Source organism: Desmodus rotundus, chromosome 3 (genome assembly GCF_022682495.2).
Source record: "Desmodus rotundus isolate HL8 chromosome 3, HLdesRot8A.1, whole genome shotgun sequence".
Taxonomy (NCBI): Eukaryota; Metazoa; Chordata; class Mammalia; order Chiroptera; family Phyllostomidae; genus Desmodus; species Desmodus rotundus.
In genome coordinates this window covers 47,134,943-47,152,813 of record NC_071389.1, presented here as the reverse complement: position 1 = coordinate 47,152,813, position 17,871 = coordinate 47,134,943, and the positions used below count along the sequence as shown (strand labels likewise).

Sequence of the window (17,871 nt, the reverse complement as noted above, 5' to 3'; positions counted from 1 at the left end):
GGCTACTATAACAATCTACTATAGCCTGGGTGGTTAAACAACAAATATTTATTTCTCACAGTTGGGGAGGTTGGAAGTCTGTTTGAGGTGCCAGTCTGGTCAGGTTCTGATGAAGGCCCTCTTCCAGCTCTCTCCCATCTCTTCTTGTAAGGGCATTAATCCCATTATGGGGACTCCACCCTCATTACCTCATCTAAACCTAATTACCTCCCAAAGGCCCACTTCCAAATACCATCACATTGAGAATTGGAGCCTCAGTGTATACATTTTGGGAGGGATACAAACATTCAGTACATAGAAACTACCCTATCTAAATTATACCTCCCTGTATTGTTCTCAATCAACAAAATCTGTTTATTTCTGTCATAGCATATATCTCAATTTATAATTATTTATTCCTTTGTTTTTCCACTGTTTATTTTCTGTATTACCCACTAAAATGTATGCATCATTGGGCAGGAATTACAATTCTAGAATCTAACACCAGTGCCTGGCATATTGTAGGTGAGATTAACAAATAACTGTTCATTGAATGAATACCATACACTCTATTCAGTTTGTTACATCCTTTTTTTTAAAATCGTATTATCCTCACAGCATCCATATTAAGATTAAGTACTATCATTTCCACTTAGTAGATGAGAAAACTAAGGCTCAGACGGGTTAAGTGACTTTCCTAAGGCTACATAACTAACACACACGAAAAGTAGGTTGTGATCCCACACCTCGACCTTCTAAGTCCAAAGTCTGTGTGCTTGACCCTACATTATGCCAACTTTAAGACAACCCATGAAATGATAATTCACATTGATAAAACTCATAATTACAGTTGGAGGGGATTCAGGGTGAAATAAATACAAGGTCTGGCACAAATAATGCCCCTTTTTTATTACAAAATCTTTGATAACAAAATCATAAGCATGTAATTCTGTAACATAACAATATTACAGTCAAGCACACCATATTACATTTTAGATGAAATGTTCAGATTAAAACTATAAATTATTACACCCATATTGTTACTCTACAAACCACACACAAGCAGGAGTTACTTGTTCTGGACCCTGTATATCTGTTTTCAAAGGAATTCATGAAAAGATTTTTTTGACTATCAAGTATGATTCTATTTTATTTAGAATATCATTTTTTCCCAAGATATAGTTTTATCATATTATAGTAAGTAATTGAAAGTTATATTCTGTTAGTAGAAATTTACTTTTAAAGCAAATTATTCTAGAATATTTTTAGCTCTAAAAATGTAAAAGCAATTTTATGTAAGCAAATAAGATGAAAAACTACATTTCTAAAAAGTTTACTACATGTAAAGAAAATAATTCATTGAAATTAAATTAAAAGTTATCTAATAGTATGGAAATATCATTTATGTTTGGTTTGTTTCCTCAGAACCAGTAGAAGAATATCTAAAATCAAGATCTCATAGACCTTTTCTTTTTCTTAAGGATATAGATGAGGTAGGTTTAATTTGTATGTTTATAATTACTTAATAGCAATTCAGACTAACCCAAATGATTTTATATATGCTTCTACCAATGCCAAAATCAAATGGATGTTAGGATTCAAAAGCATAAGATTTTGAAGTGATTTTATCTCTGATATTATGGAAAACTTTACATATGGAAATAATAGAGACAATAATATATTATTTGTTACATCATCAGTACAATAAAAATTATTTATTGAATATTATGAGGTCTAGCAGTTATCATAAAGTTGGTTAAGATAGGGCATCATAAACTATACATGCATAAGTTAAATATTTTTTAAATTTAAAATATGAAAATATACATCTATTTGTTAATCTTTTGATGTTTTGCCAACACCATTTTTGAGCATGCTATAGTTATTTAAACTATGCAATTACAATAACAACACTACTGAGTCTTGATAATCAACTGAGCAGAGTTTTGTGGACCTACTGAAAAGCAGCTGACTAGCCTTGAGCATTCAGCATGCCTTGGATATCATTCAGTAGGTTTTATCTAGGAAACTAGAGAAATTAATTCAGAGAATCAGCAAAAGAATGTCATTTAAGAGAGTGTCTTAGATATAAATATATTTATTAACATTGCCAGTATGGATAATGAAACATAAAGATATACATACTTTGGACCATAATTAATAACATCCTATAATTTTCTTGCATATTCCTGCTTTTTATAATTTTAAAAAATATTGACAGGATCCACTGTCCAGAATATTAATTTTGTCCTCAACCACATGGTTTATTTGGGTTCATGTGTAATAAAAATCTCCCAAGAAATATTGTAATATCACATTAAGTTTACTTATCATAATAAATTTACTAGCATCCTATACAAAACATATAACATTTTAATTAAAAATATAAATAAAGTATGCATATAATTAAAAAAATAAATAATACAAGACTAATAAGAACACAAAGTCCTTCTATGCTTTCTGCTCCATTTTTTTTCTGTAGCAACCATGTACAACCTTTTTAGGTTTCAATGCCTCTTATGAATAACTTTATAGTTCTAAAGAATGAGCTTCTACTACTGTTTTTTTATTTATCAACTTTAAACATTAAATACTGAAGAATCACTAAAAGAGATTTGAATTAACTTATTTACACTGCTTTATATCTCACCTCTCTCCCTCTTTTCTACCAGGTAACTACTTTTTTGCTTCTATTGTTAACTTTTGTACCTTCAAATAATATATCTAAAATGTTTTTCTATTAACTTTAATCATTAACTCTTGATTCACCTTTATATAAGATGAATCTTAGCAGTCTTATTCTTTTCTCCATACCTCTTTCCGTAAGTCAAACATATCTTTACTTTTACAATTTTGAGATCAATGATTATATTCAGTCTGCAACTCTGATTAAGCCCTTATGTTTTGTCTATAAGTTAATTCTAAAATTCCAAAATTCTATTAAGAACACTTATGTTATTATGACATTGTAAATTGTCATTCATTGTAGAACAAAGTAATGTGTTAACATTATTGATGTGGCCACCGGCCTGCAGCGTCCGCAACGTTGTGGCTGAAATTAGACAACTTCACACGGACTACTGAGACCTGTAGAGGAAAAGGGACAACACAGCCACTCTCTCAAGGGGAGAGCTCCCCAACCTTTGCCTTGACAGGCTTTTATTGGCTTAATTTGCATAGGAATACAGGGCGTATATAGAAAGCTCATCAATTATTGCCAGGCAGAAATGATCAAATAATAGATACCATTCAAAGAACTCTGAGGGTTTATTCTGAGTCAGGGTCAGATAGTTAAAGGACCATAAAACTTTGGGGAAACAAACTCATTTCATGCTTGGACCCTTATCATTTAAATTGAGGTTTTCAATTTAAATGATAAGGTTTCAAAGCAGGTTTCACAAGATTTTATGCATTCTTTCTCAGGCCTGATTGCCCTGAGAACCTGCCCTTTTCAGCACAGGGCTGCACCCACCTCCAGCATTGTTTAAGGCTTAAGGCATTGTTTCAGGCTTAAGTCAGGGAGGGGAAGTAAGGCAGCCAAGAAATTAGGAAACGTCTCGCAGACAGAATGAGGACTCAGGCTATGTCAAAGCCAAGGGACGAGGGTCCAACACCCCCTTTTTCTATAGCCTCCCAAGTCCTTCCAAGGGCCCCTTCATGACTGTGCCTGTCTTAGGTTGTCCCTCCTTTGAGGAATCTTACCAGTCATTGGCTAACCAGTCATCCACCTGCGGCCAAGCAGGGTGAAGTGAAAGGGGGCAGAGGCAGCACCCCTACCAGAAAGATGAGCTTTGTCTCCTAAATGGCTTATGGTCCCAAGGTCTTTTTACTCAGCGTTAGCCATGGGGTATTACAACTTCTGAAACCAGGCAGGGAAGTTCCCAACAGATTATGTTACTTTTCAATGGATACAAGGTAAAAAAAAAAAAATAGGCTCTCTTTTCTTATTCTTTACCAGTTACTCAAAAATAATGCCATGTCTTAGTTTCTCCCATATTTAGATCCTGTGTGTCTTGTATCATTTTCTGGAGTATTTAATTGCCTTTTTTTTCTTGTGTAGCCTGATAATAATAGCAAGCACTTATATAGCATTTAGGTTTGCCAAGCGCCGTTCAAAGAAATATATACACATATTGCTATATATGTGCAGCTCAAAGAAATAGTTTTATACATACATATATAATAATAAATATGTGTTTTATGTATATTATATATACATAGATGTATAAAATGTACACCCTCAATAACCCAGTGAAGTAAGAACTATTATTATTCCTATTTTATAGATAAGAAAAAGAGCCATAAAGAAGATAAGCAACTTGACTGAGATCAAACTATAAGTGACAAAACCAGGAAGAACCCCGCAGTCTGACTCATGCCCTTTACCTCTAAGATATGCAGCCTCCAAAAAAAGAAGCATGTAGCTTAAGTGGAATCCATCCCAGTCTTCTTATTGAAATTGTTCAGGAAGACCAGTGACTACTTGTTTTAAATTTGATCCATTAATTTTAAGCCTCTTGGCAATTGTCATGGGGTCATCCACTCCTGGTTTTGTTTCTAGATTCTAGTATCCCCTTATTTCAACCTAATCAGAATAAGGTTATAGGTCCTTGCTTTTCATCACTTTGAATACTTCTTGCCAGTCCCTTCTAGCCTTCAAAGTTTCTTTTGAGAAATCAGCTAACAGTCTTATGGGAACTCCTTTGTAGGTAACTCTCTGTGCTTTCCTCTTGCTGCTTTTAAGATCCTCTCTTGATCTTTAACCTTTGGCATTTTAATTATGATATGTCTTGTTGTGCTCCTCTTGGTGTCCATCTTGTTTGGGGTCTCTGTTCTTCCTGGAATTGTATGTCTATTTTGTTCACCAAATTAGGGAAGTTTTGCTTCATTATTTTTTTCAAATAACTTTTCAATTTCTTGCTCTTCCTCTTCTCCTTCTGGCATCCCTATGATTCAGAGGTTGGCAAGTATGGAGACCTCTTATACTTTTCTTGTTTTTTTGAATTCTTGTTTCTTCTTTCTATTCTGGTTGAATGTTTATTTTTTCCTTATGTTCCAAATTGTTGATTTGAATCCTGGTTTCCTTCCCTTCACTGTTGGTTCCCTGTAGATTTTTCATTATTTCATTTGTGCAGCAAGTGTAACATTCACTTCTTCCTTTTTGTTCTGTTCTTTCATTTGAGCCATATTTCTGTGTCTGCTCAATTTGGCAGCCTCCCTGTGTTTCTTTCTGTGTTTTTGGTAAAGCTTCTTTGGCTCCCTGTAAAAGGTACCTGTAAATTGTGTGGGTTGGAGCCTTTGGTTATTGCCAGGGTAGGGCAACCTGCTTCACTGCTTTGTGGCTCTATGTGGAAGGAAGGCTTGGACAGGGGACTGTGCTGCTCCCTATCTTCTGGGGATTTGCTCAGCACTCTCTCCATTTCCAGTCAGTTCACCCACTCCCCATATGTGACTGGTGCCCTTCCAGCTGGTGTTGAATCCCGGAGTGGGTGGACTTGAGTACATTTTCTGACAGTGCATGCCCTTTAGGTAGAGATTCCTGAGAATCCAGCAGTTTCTTCTGCTGCATCAACCCCTACTGATTTTTACAGCCAGAAGTTATGGGGATTTATCTTCCCAGCACTGGACCCCTGGGCTGTGCAGTTGGCATGGCACTGGGATCACTGGTTCCCAAGGTATCCCTCCCCATTTTTCTACTACATGTGAATCTGGGACCACCCATGCCCCTTCCACCACCGCCGCCACTACTGCCTCTCCATGCCACACCACGTCTCCTTGCCTCTTTGCCCTGTTTCCTTGTCTCTACCCCTCCTCTTCTCTGGATGAATATGGCTTCTTTGAATCCTTTGTTGTCAGACTTCCATACAGTTCAATTTTCTGACAGTTCTGGATGTTATTTTTTTTTTATATTTAGTTGTATTTCTTTTTGTGATTGCATGAGGAGGTGAAGTGTATGCCTCCATCTTCACAGGAAATAGAATTTGTTTTCTTAGGTTAACTTCTGTTTCTTGAATTACCTATTTCTTCTGGTATCCATGTTCTTTTTGTTTATCATGACATGTACCTTTGGACTGGCTGATTTTTTATCATATCTGGTAAATCTTCATTTGTTCACATTTAAGAATGAAGACATGGATTAATTTTTCTATGAAACTGCCCTTCATTTTACAAATAAGTCTCTCTCTACAATTGAAAGCTGCTTTGTGTATATGGCAGAGTTCCCAACCAGGTAGCTTTAGAGTAGGGCAAAAAAGCAAAGACAGCTGTTTGCCTGGTAGTCATCTTTCCAGATGTTAACATGAATAGAGTTTCACTCTGAGAAGCTATGCCCACACTAGCAGGAATTTTATTAATAGAAGGGCACTTATTGTAGCCTGGAATTAATTAAATGCAATTTTGTATAATTCTGTCTGTGGAATAATGTAACTGGGAAATAGGGGAAAGCAGCAATGGTTCAGAAATTCCACAGACAGATTTACAGTTAACCTATCTCCTCATAATATTTGTTCTCATTTCCATAGTCAGTACTTGCCAATTCTAAGCTTGGAGTTTCATCAGAAAGTTGGAAAGATATCATGATATATTTTTAGTTGCTCCACTACTATACTTAAAGCTTCAATTAACTTTCTGTCTTTTAGAAATCTGAAATCTCTCATGGACTGTTTTCTCTCTCTCGTCTCTCCTCTCTCTGTCTCCCCCTCTCTCCCTCCCTCTATCTCTCTCTCACACACACACACACACACACACGTACACACCCCCCCATATTCACTTTCTATTAAAATCCCATTTTCTATGTATAAACCCCGTCCAAGTCTCTCTCTTACCCATGAACAATGAATGTTTAAAGAAAACTACAAGTAGCCCAGCTAAGGGTGAAAGAACTGAACTGAAATTTGAGCTGCTGCTCAAAGGACAGAGTTTATATTTTGAGTCCAACCAAGTTCATTGGCAATAAATAAATATATAAATAAACGCATTAATTAATTATTTAATCTTTGTAGGAATATAATAAATCCCAGACTCTCCACATTATAACACTGATAATGTCCAGGATAAATTCAACTTAATAAAGAACAAAAAAAATTAAACCTAATCTCAAAAGACAAGACAATTGAGAACAACTTTGAAAAGACCCAAGTATTGGAATTAATAGAGTTTAAGGCAGCTATTATAACTATGTTTAATTAAAAAATAAAATATGTTCACAGTGAATGAAAAAAGAAAATCTTATCAGACAAATAGAAACTACTTTAATATATGAAAATTCTAGAACTAAAAATATATAGCACCTGAAATGAAAAAAAATCATTGGTTGAGCTTAAAACAGAATGAAGATAGTGTTAGGGAACTTTAAGGTAGATCAATAAAAATTATACAACATAAAAATAGGAAAAACATTTTGATATAAAGGGATACAAAAACCTGTGGGATAATACTGAAAGGTCTGCCAAATGTATAATAAGAGTCCCCAAAAGAGAGGAGAGCTAGAATAAGGTAGAAAATGGTGGTCAGAAACTTTCTTCTTTTAGGAAAAACATAAATTTATAAATTCCAGATGCTTAGGGAAACCTAAGCAGGACAAGTTCTGCTTCGAATTTATAAGTAGAATTTATAAATACTTAAAGAGAACCATACGTAGGCACATAGTCAAACGGCTGAAAACCAAAAATGAGGAGAATATCTTGAAAGCAGCCAGAGGAAAACAAATTACATAACAAAAAATTAAAAATACTCCTGACATCTTATTAGAAACTATGGAGATCAGAACTATAAATGCCAGCAGACATTGGGACATCATGAATATACTAAAAGCAATAAATAAATAAATAAATAAATAAATAAATAAATAATCAGCCAGAATTTTGTATTGAGCAAAAGTTTCCTTCAGGAATATTTTTATGGCATTTTCAGTAAAAGAAAACAGATAATTTATTGCCAGCAGACCTCTGTTACAAAACATACATAAGTAAGTCCTTCAGGCTATAGGGAAATGACATAGATTCTTATCATTGGGGGGTTGTTGAATTTATAAAATGTATTTTAAATATTTCACCTATGAAAATAATTACATTATTTTTTTCCTTTAACCTATTGGGTGGTGAACTATTATAACATAACTGTTAGGAACCTTTAATTTCTTGATATCTGATTTGGCCATTATGAATTGTTCTATTCATATAGTGTTGAATAGTAATTTATTTTGAATTTGTGGAAACTCATCACCTTCTGGTACCTCATCTTTTCAGAATTTGATGTCAAGATTATGCCTGCTTATAAAAAGAACTGAAAAGTTGTTGTGTACTTTTTAATTAATCAATGTTAGCTCAGCAATTTTCTTTATGGTAAAGTTTCTCTGTTTGACTTTAAAGACATCTGTAGTCTATTTCTCTCACAACTCTTCTTTTTACCTATTCAAACTTGTCTTTTATACTCAATAAATGATCAATGTCCCCTGCTGTAAATATGCTGTTTTCTTGATTGTCTTATGAATACTCCAGGCTTCTTCTGAGATACTCTCATTTTCAAATTCTAGCATTAAGTTCTTTCTCATTGATGAAATCATTCCTGTCTATTTCAGCCCTCACTAATATTCCTCTTTTATAAACTCTTTTTCATTTATTAATTAGCTTGGTTCTTAGTGATATTTCTTTATTACATTATGTACTAATGTTTCACGTATGCTGATCATATCTATCCAGTGAGAATGTGAGCTCTTTGTGGCCTAGATTTTTATGCTTTATTTTTATCTCATATAATCCAAAACTAAATATATTCTGTACCTAGTGTGAAAAAAATGTAGTGCTAAACAAATGTTTGGTTTGTTGATGGAGATTCACAAGTTATGAATTTTATATTTACATGTGCATATATATATATTTTGATATCTAGATATGTGTATTTAAGTGATAACAGAAGGAGCCAATGTGAGACTCTAACTTAGGAAAATCTGGATAATTTTTTTCCAGTTTCTCCCCCTTTATTCAGGGTTATTCTGCTGCACCAACTCTGTGTATGAGAGTAAAGCTTGTTTTTAAACTGAGAAGGCTATTTGTTTCTTAGTATTTGAACTGTAGACTTTTCCTGAATTTGGAGTAATAAATTTATATGGATATAAAGCCTAGGCTTTAAAGACAAATAATAAAAATTAGTAAAATTATGAGCATAGGCAAATTTTTTAATTTCTGTAGATTTGTTTCCTTATCCATAAAGTGGTAATATACCTCATGGGTATATTTTTATAATTAAATGAATATTATATTTTAAGGTAGTGAAAGAACTAGCCTGCTATTAGTTTCATAATAGAACATCCCAAATGTGAATCAAATATAAATGATCAATATACACATGGAAAGAGATGATTTTTAGAACACTTTTTCTTTTTTCTGATATTTAGATGGAGTATGCTAAGCCCTTACGTTATCTATCTTCAAATCATAGACAAGGATGTAGAAGAACACTGGGCCCTACAATCTCTTCTGCACCCAGCATTCAGTCTAACACTTATAAGAAGGAGGAAGATGCTATTTTGTTTACAGGTATACACAATGTATGTTTATATTAAAATAACTGAAAATTAACTGCATCTAACTTTTAGACATAGATTTAAGAAAATCCTTAACCAAGGCTATCAGAATCTGGTCATATTACCATATTATTTCACTACTTGATAACACCTGAAGACACTCTATTAGAAAAATGATAAAGTCCATATTGCTTAGTATGGAATATAAGCTGTTAAAAGCCCTTTATTTCCTCTTTGCCCAGACTGATTCTAGTTGTAACAAACAGTCTGTTCTAATTACTCCGTGATTTGATCCATTCTGTTCTCTGTGCTCAGAACATATTTCTCCACCTGATAGATTCCTATTCATCTTTAGTAACTGGGACACTTTTAGCAGCACTTAAAAGAAAATCAGATTATATGTGACCTAAATAATAAAATATTTGTAATCTCAAATAATAAGTCCCTCAGTAAAGCAATCTCAGGGCTGATTATTTCAGAGGTTTATCGATGCCATCAAATAGCCACTTCCTCCATCTTTCCTCAGCTGTCTTACCAGGCAGCTTGTCCTCCCAGTCCCAATACAGTGACTACTAGTTAAGATAACTTTTATGGGTAACGATATCCACTGTAAGAGAAAAGCTCTTTGGTCACTTTGTAAAAATGGGGATAATGTTCCCCAAAGCCCTCCAGCAGAATTCCCTTTGTGTCTCCCTGGCTAGAATATCTTCCTGCACCCATATATAAACCAATGAATCATGATTGTCTTAGAGCAGTTTTTCCAACTTTCAACACAACCCACAGTAAGAACCACTTTTTATATTACAATCTAATATATACTTGGAGCAGAAGATTCAGATTCATAGAGCCCTAATTATTTGTCTTTCTCTCTATAAGTTGAACTTGATGGCAGTATTTTAGTTTTTGGTACAGTTATTACTAAAGATGCATGTGATGCACTCTGTTTCACTTTTTAAAATGCTGGTCAGGAGATGCTAAATTGATAGTGTCTAAACTGATGAGTTGTAGCTCACATTTAGAAAAGCATAGGCTTAGGTCATTCAAGCTTCACTCCCTTGTGTTAGGAAAGAGCCAGCCTCATCTGAGGGCCATAGTTGCTTGGAGGAAGATAAAAGCAGAGTTCTGTTAGCAAAGAAAGGGGAAAATAACTGTTAAATAGGCAATCCTCTCTTTAACACATTATTATTTAAGATTCCACTTAAGGGTCACATCTTCTCCAAAGTGTCCCTGATATCAGTGACAGGCTGGTCTACTCTTAGCAAAGCAACATTCCTTTTATAAAATTTCTTGAGTCTCTCTACAGAAGAGGCAACATAAGTAGAAAGAAAAGAAAAATGTATTAAATTAAATTAAAACTAGAATATTTAGTCCCAAACTCAGAGAATATCTGTTATATATTACAATATGAAGCAGTTTGAAAGAAGATTCCAGAAGGTGGTTCACCATTCCATCTTCATTTGGCTTAGTTCCTGTATACCCAGTTGGCAGTGGCAAGGATTGATTTTTCATTTCTTTTCACAAGCCAGGTTACTGCAACCCAGCCCTTTGTATCAAGCAGTGGACCTGTCCTCCCACTGGCCTTCCCCATTTGTATAAATGACATCTACACAGTTGCTGAGGCCAAAAACCTAGAAGTCATCCTTGATTTCCTTTTCTCCCTTATACTCCATATTCAATCCACCAGTCAGTACAGCTGGCTCCACCTCCAAAATATAACCACCATCTCCTCTGCCACAGTCCTGTTCTAATCCACCAACATGTCTTATCTGGAACACTGCAACAGCCTTCTGACTGGTTACGCCATTGCTACTCTTGCCATCCACATTCCTCCTTACAGCCACAGACTATCCATCTCTGAGCAGACAGAGGGATCTTTCTAAAGAATAAATCAAACTACTTTATTATTCCATTTAAAACTCTTCAGCCCTGGCTGGTGTAGCTCAGTGGATTGAGCACAGGCCTAAGAACCAAAGGATCACCAGTTTGATTCCCAGTCAGGGCACATGCCTGGATTGCAGGCTGGATCCCCAGCTGGGGGTGTGTGCGAGGCAACCACACATTGATGTTTCTCTCCCTCTCTTTCTCCCTCCTTTCCCTTCTCTCTGAAAATAAATAAATAAAATCTTTAAAAACAAAAACAACCAAACAAAAAAACCCTCTTCAAATGATCTCCATTTTAGCCAGAATAATATCTCAACTCTTCACTATGGCTTATGTGGTCCTATGTGATTTGGCCCCTGATACCTGTCTCATCTTATCTTACTCCACCCTCCCCCTCATTCACTGCACTCCAGCAACCCTGGCCTTTCAATCCTTCATATTCCAAGCTGGTTTCACACTTTTCACTTGCTCTTTCCTCTGCCTAGTAGGCTGTTCATCAGCCCTTCACCCGCTGCCTCCATCTCTTTCTCAGATTCTTGAGAGAGGTCTTGTATAGCCTCCCTAGGTGAAGTACCATGTTTATATTTTTTCATAAATGTACAAGTAGTTGAAATTATTTTATATATTTGTTTTGATCAATTTACTTATTTATTGACTCTTTCCTCCCTCTAGAACAGAGCTTCCCAACCAATATACCGTGGTAACCTGTTGTACTCGCAGGGTTATAGGTGTACTGTAGGTGTGCTGAAATATTGATCCTTTAACTTTCAAGACTTCTGGGTTGACCCTAAGGCAGCCTGGTGACGGTGCTCTCACGTGTTTATCCTGGTGTACTATGCAAAGGATACTAATTAAGAATGTTTGCCATGATGTGGAAAAGGTTGGGAAGCACTGCACTAGAATACAGACTACTTGAGGACAAGAAAAAAAAGCTGAATTTATTGCTAATAGCATGTATGTCTGGGGACACTTTTAAGAAGGTAGAGAAATGCTGGATTGGCTACCAAGCATATCTGGAAGAGCTCAGCTTTGGATACTTTCTTTATGCCAGTTGGCCAGATCTATGTGACATTTGCTAACTAACTTCCCTCCATACCAACAGTGTTTAACCATCTGAGGCTTCCTACTGGCTAATAAGACTTTACATATTGGAGGCATTTGTAAATTTGGGAATACCTTTCTTCCACAAAAATCTTCAGGACCAATTTTACGTGTTTATCTGTCTTAGCTAAACATTAGATCCTGGATTGTATGATTAGATCCAAGATAGTCTTTTCCAGTTCTATCTTGTTCACTTAAGAAGCTTCTACTGAGTAGCTACTGCAGATCAGGCAACATACCAGGTGTTTGTCTATGTTATTTTGTACTGTAAAGTACTTCATACAAGATATTTTCTAAGTGCCATAGTATATGTGTGCCTTTGATAAAACTCTTTTTTATAATTTCAGCTCAAACTGAAAAAAATCCTAAGGAATCATTTGATTTGGTTGGTCACTTAGAAGATTATGTAAATAAAAGGTAATTTATTTTTAATTTTTAAACATTTTATTCTGTTCAATGATGTTTCTTATAAGAAGAGTTCTGCCTTTTATTTTCTAGACCAAAATGAATTTATTCTGAATTATTACTATTTAGGCCACACTACAATCCAATGACTAATCCAGCATTATGTTAGTCAGCATTACGTTCGGACCTAGAGCATGTGTTCTGTCTGCTGCAAGTTTGCAGTCAAATGGAGAGAAAGACATGGAAAACATGAATGGAGAGAAGACCGTAGTGTTTTTTAGCACAAATTTAGTAGAAACACAAATTTAATTATACTACAACATGGATGTAAGAAATGTAGCTTTTTATTTTTGTATAAAGTTATAATTTTCCTCATGAGATTCTCAAACTCTGTAATGAAAAAAAAAGTCATATTAATCTAGTGTGCTTTAGAATTTGTTTGGCGCAATAATATGTAGACTTTTTAGGTTTATGTCAGTCCTTCTCTTTCTTTCTGAGATGGACTTTGTGACACTGGGGAAAAGCACTTGGTGAAGGGTCTTTGTTAATATCCTTGTACTGCTGGTCTCCCTCCTAGGTGTCCTGTGACTGCTGCTCTCTGTGGTTCCTGTCTGTATGGTCTATTCCCTCTGAATTTACATAGGGTTCACTCCTAACTGTCATTAGTATGGTAGGACTCTCTGAGTCTCTGCCACATCCTTCGTCTGCCTGCCCTTCCAGGGGTGTCCAACCCAAGGCCCACGGCACACATGCAGCCCAGGATGGCTATGAATGTGGCCCAACATATAGTCGTAAATTTACTTAAAACCTTTTCTTTGCTCACCAGTTTTCATTAGTGTTTGTGTATTTAATGTGTGGCCCAAGACAACTCTTCTTCTTCCAGCGTGGTCCAGAGATGCCAAAAGGTTGGACACCCCTGCTAGACTATCCAACACTTATGCCAAGCCTTTGCTGTGGGTTATCCCACCATTGCAATGCAAGCCCCTTGGCAAACCTAAACTCAGTGACCATGTCACATGTGAACCAAGGGAGATCTGAAGTGAAAATCATATCCTCTCTGCCTAACCACTTTTCTCCCAGAATCCCAACAAAAGAATGTAGAAATACCTCTCCACCTTGGATGTTCTCCTCAACCTACATAATATTCCTTCTCCCACTCAAAATCCAAAGAGGCACACAGATTACTGTCTTGCTTCCACCACTACTTTTGCTGTGCCCCCTGCCAAGCCAGGCAGGAATGCATGTTTTTTTTTCAGGTTGCAAGTTTATAGCAGAGGGTTTTGGGGAGATGTTGGCAGTGACTTTGAGGAATGGGTGAAGCAGGCAAAAACTGACAAGCTGAAATCAGCCCTATAGACAATTATGTTGAACTTGTGTTCATTTTCAGGAAAAAATCTCCTCCACCAATGAATGATTTTCATACAAAAGGAAATAAATCTGTCAGAATTGATCAATTAAGTGAGTATCATTCAGTAGGAAAGAAGAGTTTGCTCCCCTTATGCGTTGAGGATGAACTGAAAAAGCCAAATGCCAAGATAATCAACATTAGTCCCGCAAAGACAATAACTCCTCCCACGGTAATAAGAATATCTACTACTGTTCTGTAAATGCGTGTATTCTCACCCCTTTTGGGAATATCACATTCTAGTGACCAGAATCTTTGATAAATCCTTCTTTTGGTTTTACACGTGTAAAGTTTTCATGCTCTTTTTAGAATCGCCACCCCCAAACTGGGGATTCCTTTGCCCCAGCTGAACATTTTGTTTTCTTTATGAAGAATGCTTTATCAAATTTTCTTGATTGTAGAGAGATATAAAATTTAAATGGTATTTTAAAAAATGAATCATGCCCTAGCCAGTAGGTCAATTTGTTGCATTGTCATCCCACAGCCAAGAGGTTCTGGGTTCAATTCTCAGTCAGGGCACATAACTAGGTTGTGGATTCAATGCCCAGTCTGTGCACATCTGGAAGGCAACCAGTCGATGTTTCTCACTCACACTGATGTGTTTCTCTCTCTCTCTCTCTTCTCTCTCTAAAAGCAATGAAAAAATGTCCATGGTGAGGATTTTTAAAAATGGATCATATATCACTTTTCTATCAATCTACTTGAACTATTTCAACCAGAAAATACCTTTATTAAGGGCAATTTGGTAGCTCACAGAGCTGCTAGGAAGGCTGGAAAGACAGTCTGGCTTGAAAGCTATCCAGTCAGAAGTCACCAAGTTACGGCCTCAGGGTGCTCTACGGGGCCCATGCTGTTGATCACAGATAACAGTAAATAACTCTGATTGTGGGCAGGGGACACTATTTCTAAGGCCTTCGCCTCTGCTGCGCTTCAAAGCTAGATATATCTACCACCATCCTCACTAGAATAGTTTTCACAATGCTCATTTTTTCATAGTGCTTGCTTTTTCTGAACTAAAGTCTTGTCTTAGGTATAATTTATTGGTAGATCCCAGGTCACATGTCTGTGTCCTAACCTCAAGGGAGGCTGCTAAAGCTAGTTTCTGCTTCTCCCTAAGGTTATATAGACTTGGAAGGTGAAAAAATTTCCTAAGGTATTGGACAGACCAAAGATAAGACAGATCTCCACTATGGTGGCTGAGTGGATAACACTGGCATTACCGGTGGATTGCAAAACTAAATCTTTTGTCATTTTTGGGGAAATCATAGGCATTAACATGTCTTTCAAAATAACTACACTAATATAAAATCAGATGGATCCTAGTTTCTTATAATTTAATTATATTTCTAAAGGTAAAGTAGCAATCATTGAGTCAAAGTTTATGAACTAAATGCTGGTAATTTTCATATCTAACAGTTTCTTTGGAGTTAATTTTTTTGCCCTAGAATGGTAATTTGTGGAAGACTTTACCGAGTAACTCATACAGATTTTGCTACCACTGTGATAAAAATGATCTATTTTTAAGTCAATCTACTACTTTAGCTATTTTATTCTGCAAATATATATACTTAGCACTTTTTATGTGCTGTGTTGGTACATAACAACAAATATAATCATTGTAAAGATAATTTAAGATTTTCTGAGTTATTTATTAGGATATTCGGACTTTGTAATTTGGGTTTGTAATAATCGGTTATGTCTCTTATGACTTTTGACTCAATCCATTTTCTGGTATGCTTATTTCTGGACATGGAAGCTAAGAAATGTCTGAATAATGTTTCATTCTACCAATATCCCCTTTATTTCAAAAAGGATTTTAGAAGCCCAAAAGTTCAGATTTTAACCCTAACATCTCAATAGAATATTAAGAAGAGAAGGAAGTATGTCACATACAAGTACTTGGGTTTTTTGTGTGTGTATGTTTCAATACCACTATTGTTCATATCAAAACTCCTATGTAGTCATTTTCAGAATATTTTATTTTATGTATAAAAATATATGTAGCCTCCTTGCCTCAATAGACTGATGACCAAGTACTCTTTTCTTTAATTTACAGGAACAAAATGATACAAATCCCATAATTTTCCATGAGACTGAATATGTACAAATGTTACTTTTGACAACAAATAGACTTCCTCCCCATCCTATGGAAAATAGAAACATTTGCCCACATAAAAAAGCAAATTTTGTTTTAGAAAACAATCGTGAACTTCTCAGATCTTTAATTACTGATAAATGTATTGCTTCTTCCAAACCTAAAAGCACTACGCCTACAGCATGGAGGAAAGGCACACAAGCAATGACTTTTGAAGTGAGCCATAGAGTTGTAGCAGATAAATTAAAGAAGAAAACTGCTATGCAGACATTCAAAGACACATCTTGGAATGAACTCCAAAATTTCTCAGAGCCTTTTACCAGCCTAACAAAAAATTTTGTAGGTGTCCTTGGTAAAACTGTCATTCAAGAAATGAGTGCTCAAACTGGCAAATTTGGGAGACCGCTGTCTACAGTAACACCAATGAGCAACTTCAGTGCCTCACCTGTCAAATATCATTCAAAGCCTTTAAAAAATGTACTCAAAGTCCATGCACTACATAATGTAACTCCACTGGATGATTTGTTAAAATTTTCAAGTAAAAATTAAATGTCTCATAAAATATTATTTACAGCAATACTTGGGTAACAAGAATCATGTTTCAAGATCATCAAAGAAATTCTTATCTGAATAGTAATAATGTTCTGATGGATGGCATAAAAAAGCAAAGCATAGAAATTGGAGTTACAAATCAATAGTAGTCTAGGAAAAACCAACGTTTTTACAAAATAAGAGGACAAAAGAAATACTTATCAATAAAAGGAAGTAGTTCATGAATTTCTATTATCTCAATTGGATTCCTCAACCACCAGCATTCCTAAAGGAAATAGTGATTTTGACCAAGAATGTCATAATCTGATTCTGGAAATTGGCTATTAGAAGCCAAAACATCAAAAACCTTACTCTAAAATTGAATATTAAAAAAGCAAATGTACCACTAACCTGATGCATAGGAATTAATCATTTTGGATAACCATTGTGTGTCAGCATTTTGGATAATCTTTGGAAAAATAGTATTTTACATTAGCATTTCATGTAATTAAAAGGGCTTTGTAAAATTTCAAATAGTTTTTTGTTAGTAAATGTTAGCACTTCATTACTATAAAATGCCTTTTTCTGAATTGTTAAATAGTTTAAAGGAATAACCTCTCATAAGCTAAATAATTTTGGTAGCAAATTCAATAAAATATTGAACATTTTAAGTATATTATTACATTGCTATTTTGTAACATGGTGCAGCCAAGGTGAGGGGGGGTGGCAAATGGGGATTTGTAATGGGGTCCAGAACTCAGGAGTGTCCAGGAAATATTAGAGAAAAAAAAATATATGGTGTTCTCAACCAGTCTGAGCTGGGGAATGGGACACAGGGAGCAGGGCCATTGAGAGCTGTTTTGCATAGCAACAGCTTTGCAGCTAACCTCTGCCACAGTCATCCACAGTCATTGAACATATCTATAACCTTTAACTGGTTTCATAGATATG

At 35.4% G+C, this 17,871-nt stretch overlaps 1 protein-coding gene across 1 annotated transcript in view; it reads left to right on the top strand.

Moving 5' to 3' along the window:
• Positions 1 to 17,370, top strand: part of C3H1orf141 (chromosome 3 C1orf141 homolog) — a 34,313-nt gene extending 16,943 nt beyond the window's left edge. The window contains exons 5-7 of the mRNA XM_024565338.3: positions 12,832 to 12,901; positions 14,277 to 14,466; positions 16,351 to 17,370. Of these exons, the coding sequence (XP_024421106.2) occupies positions 12,832 to 12,901; positions 14,277 to 14,466; positions 16,351 to 16,938 (848 nt within the window). The 3' untranslated portion in view covers positions 16,939 to 17,370. The remainder of the gene's footprint in view (positions 1 to 12,831; positions 12,902 to 14,276; positions 14,467 to 16,350) is intronic.
• Positions 17,371 to 17,871: the final 501 nt, after the last annotated feature.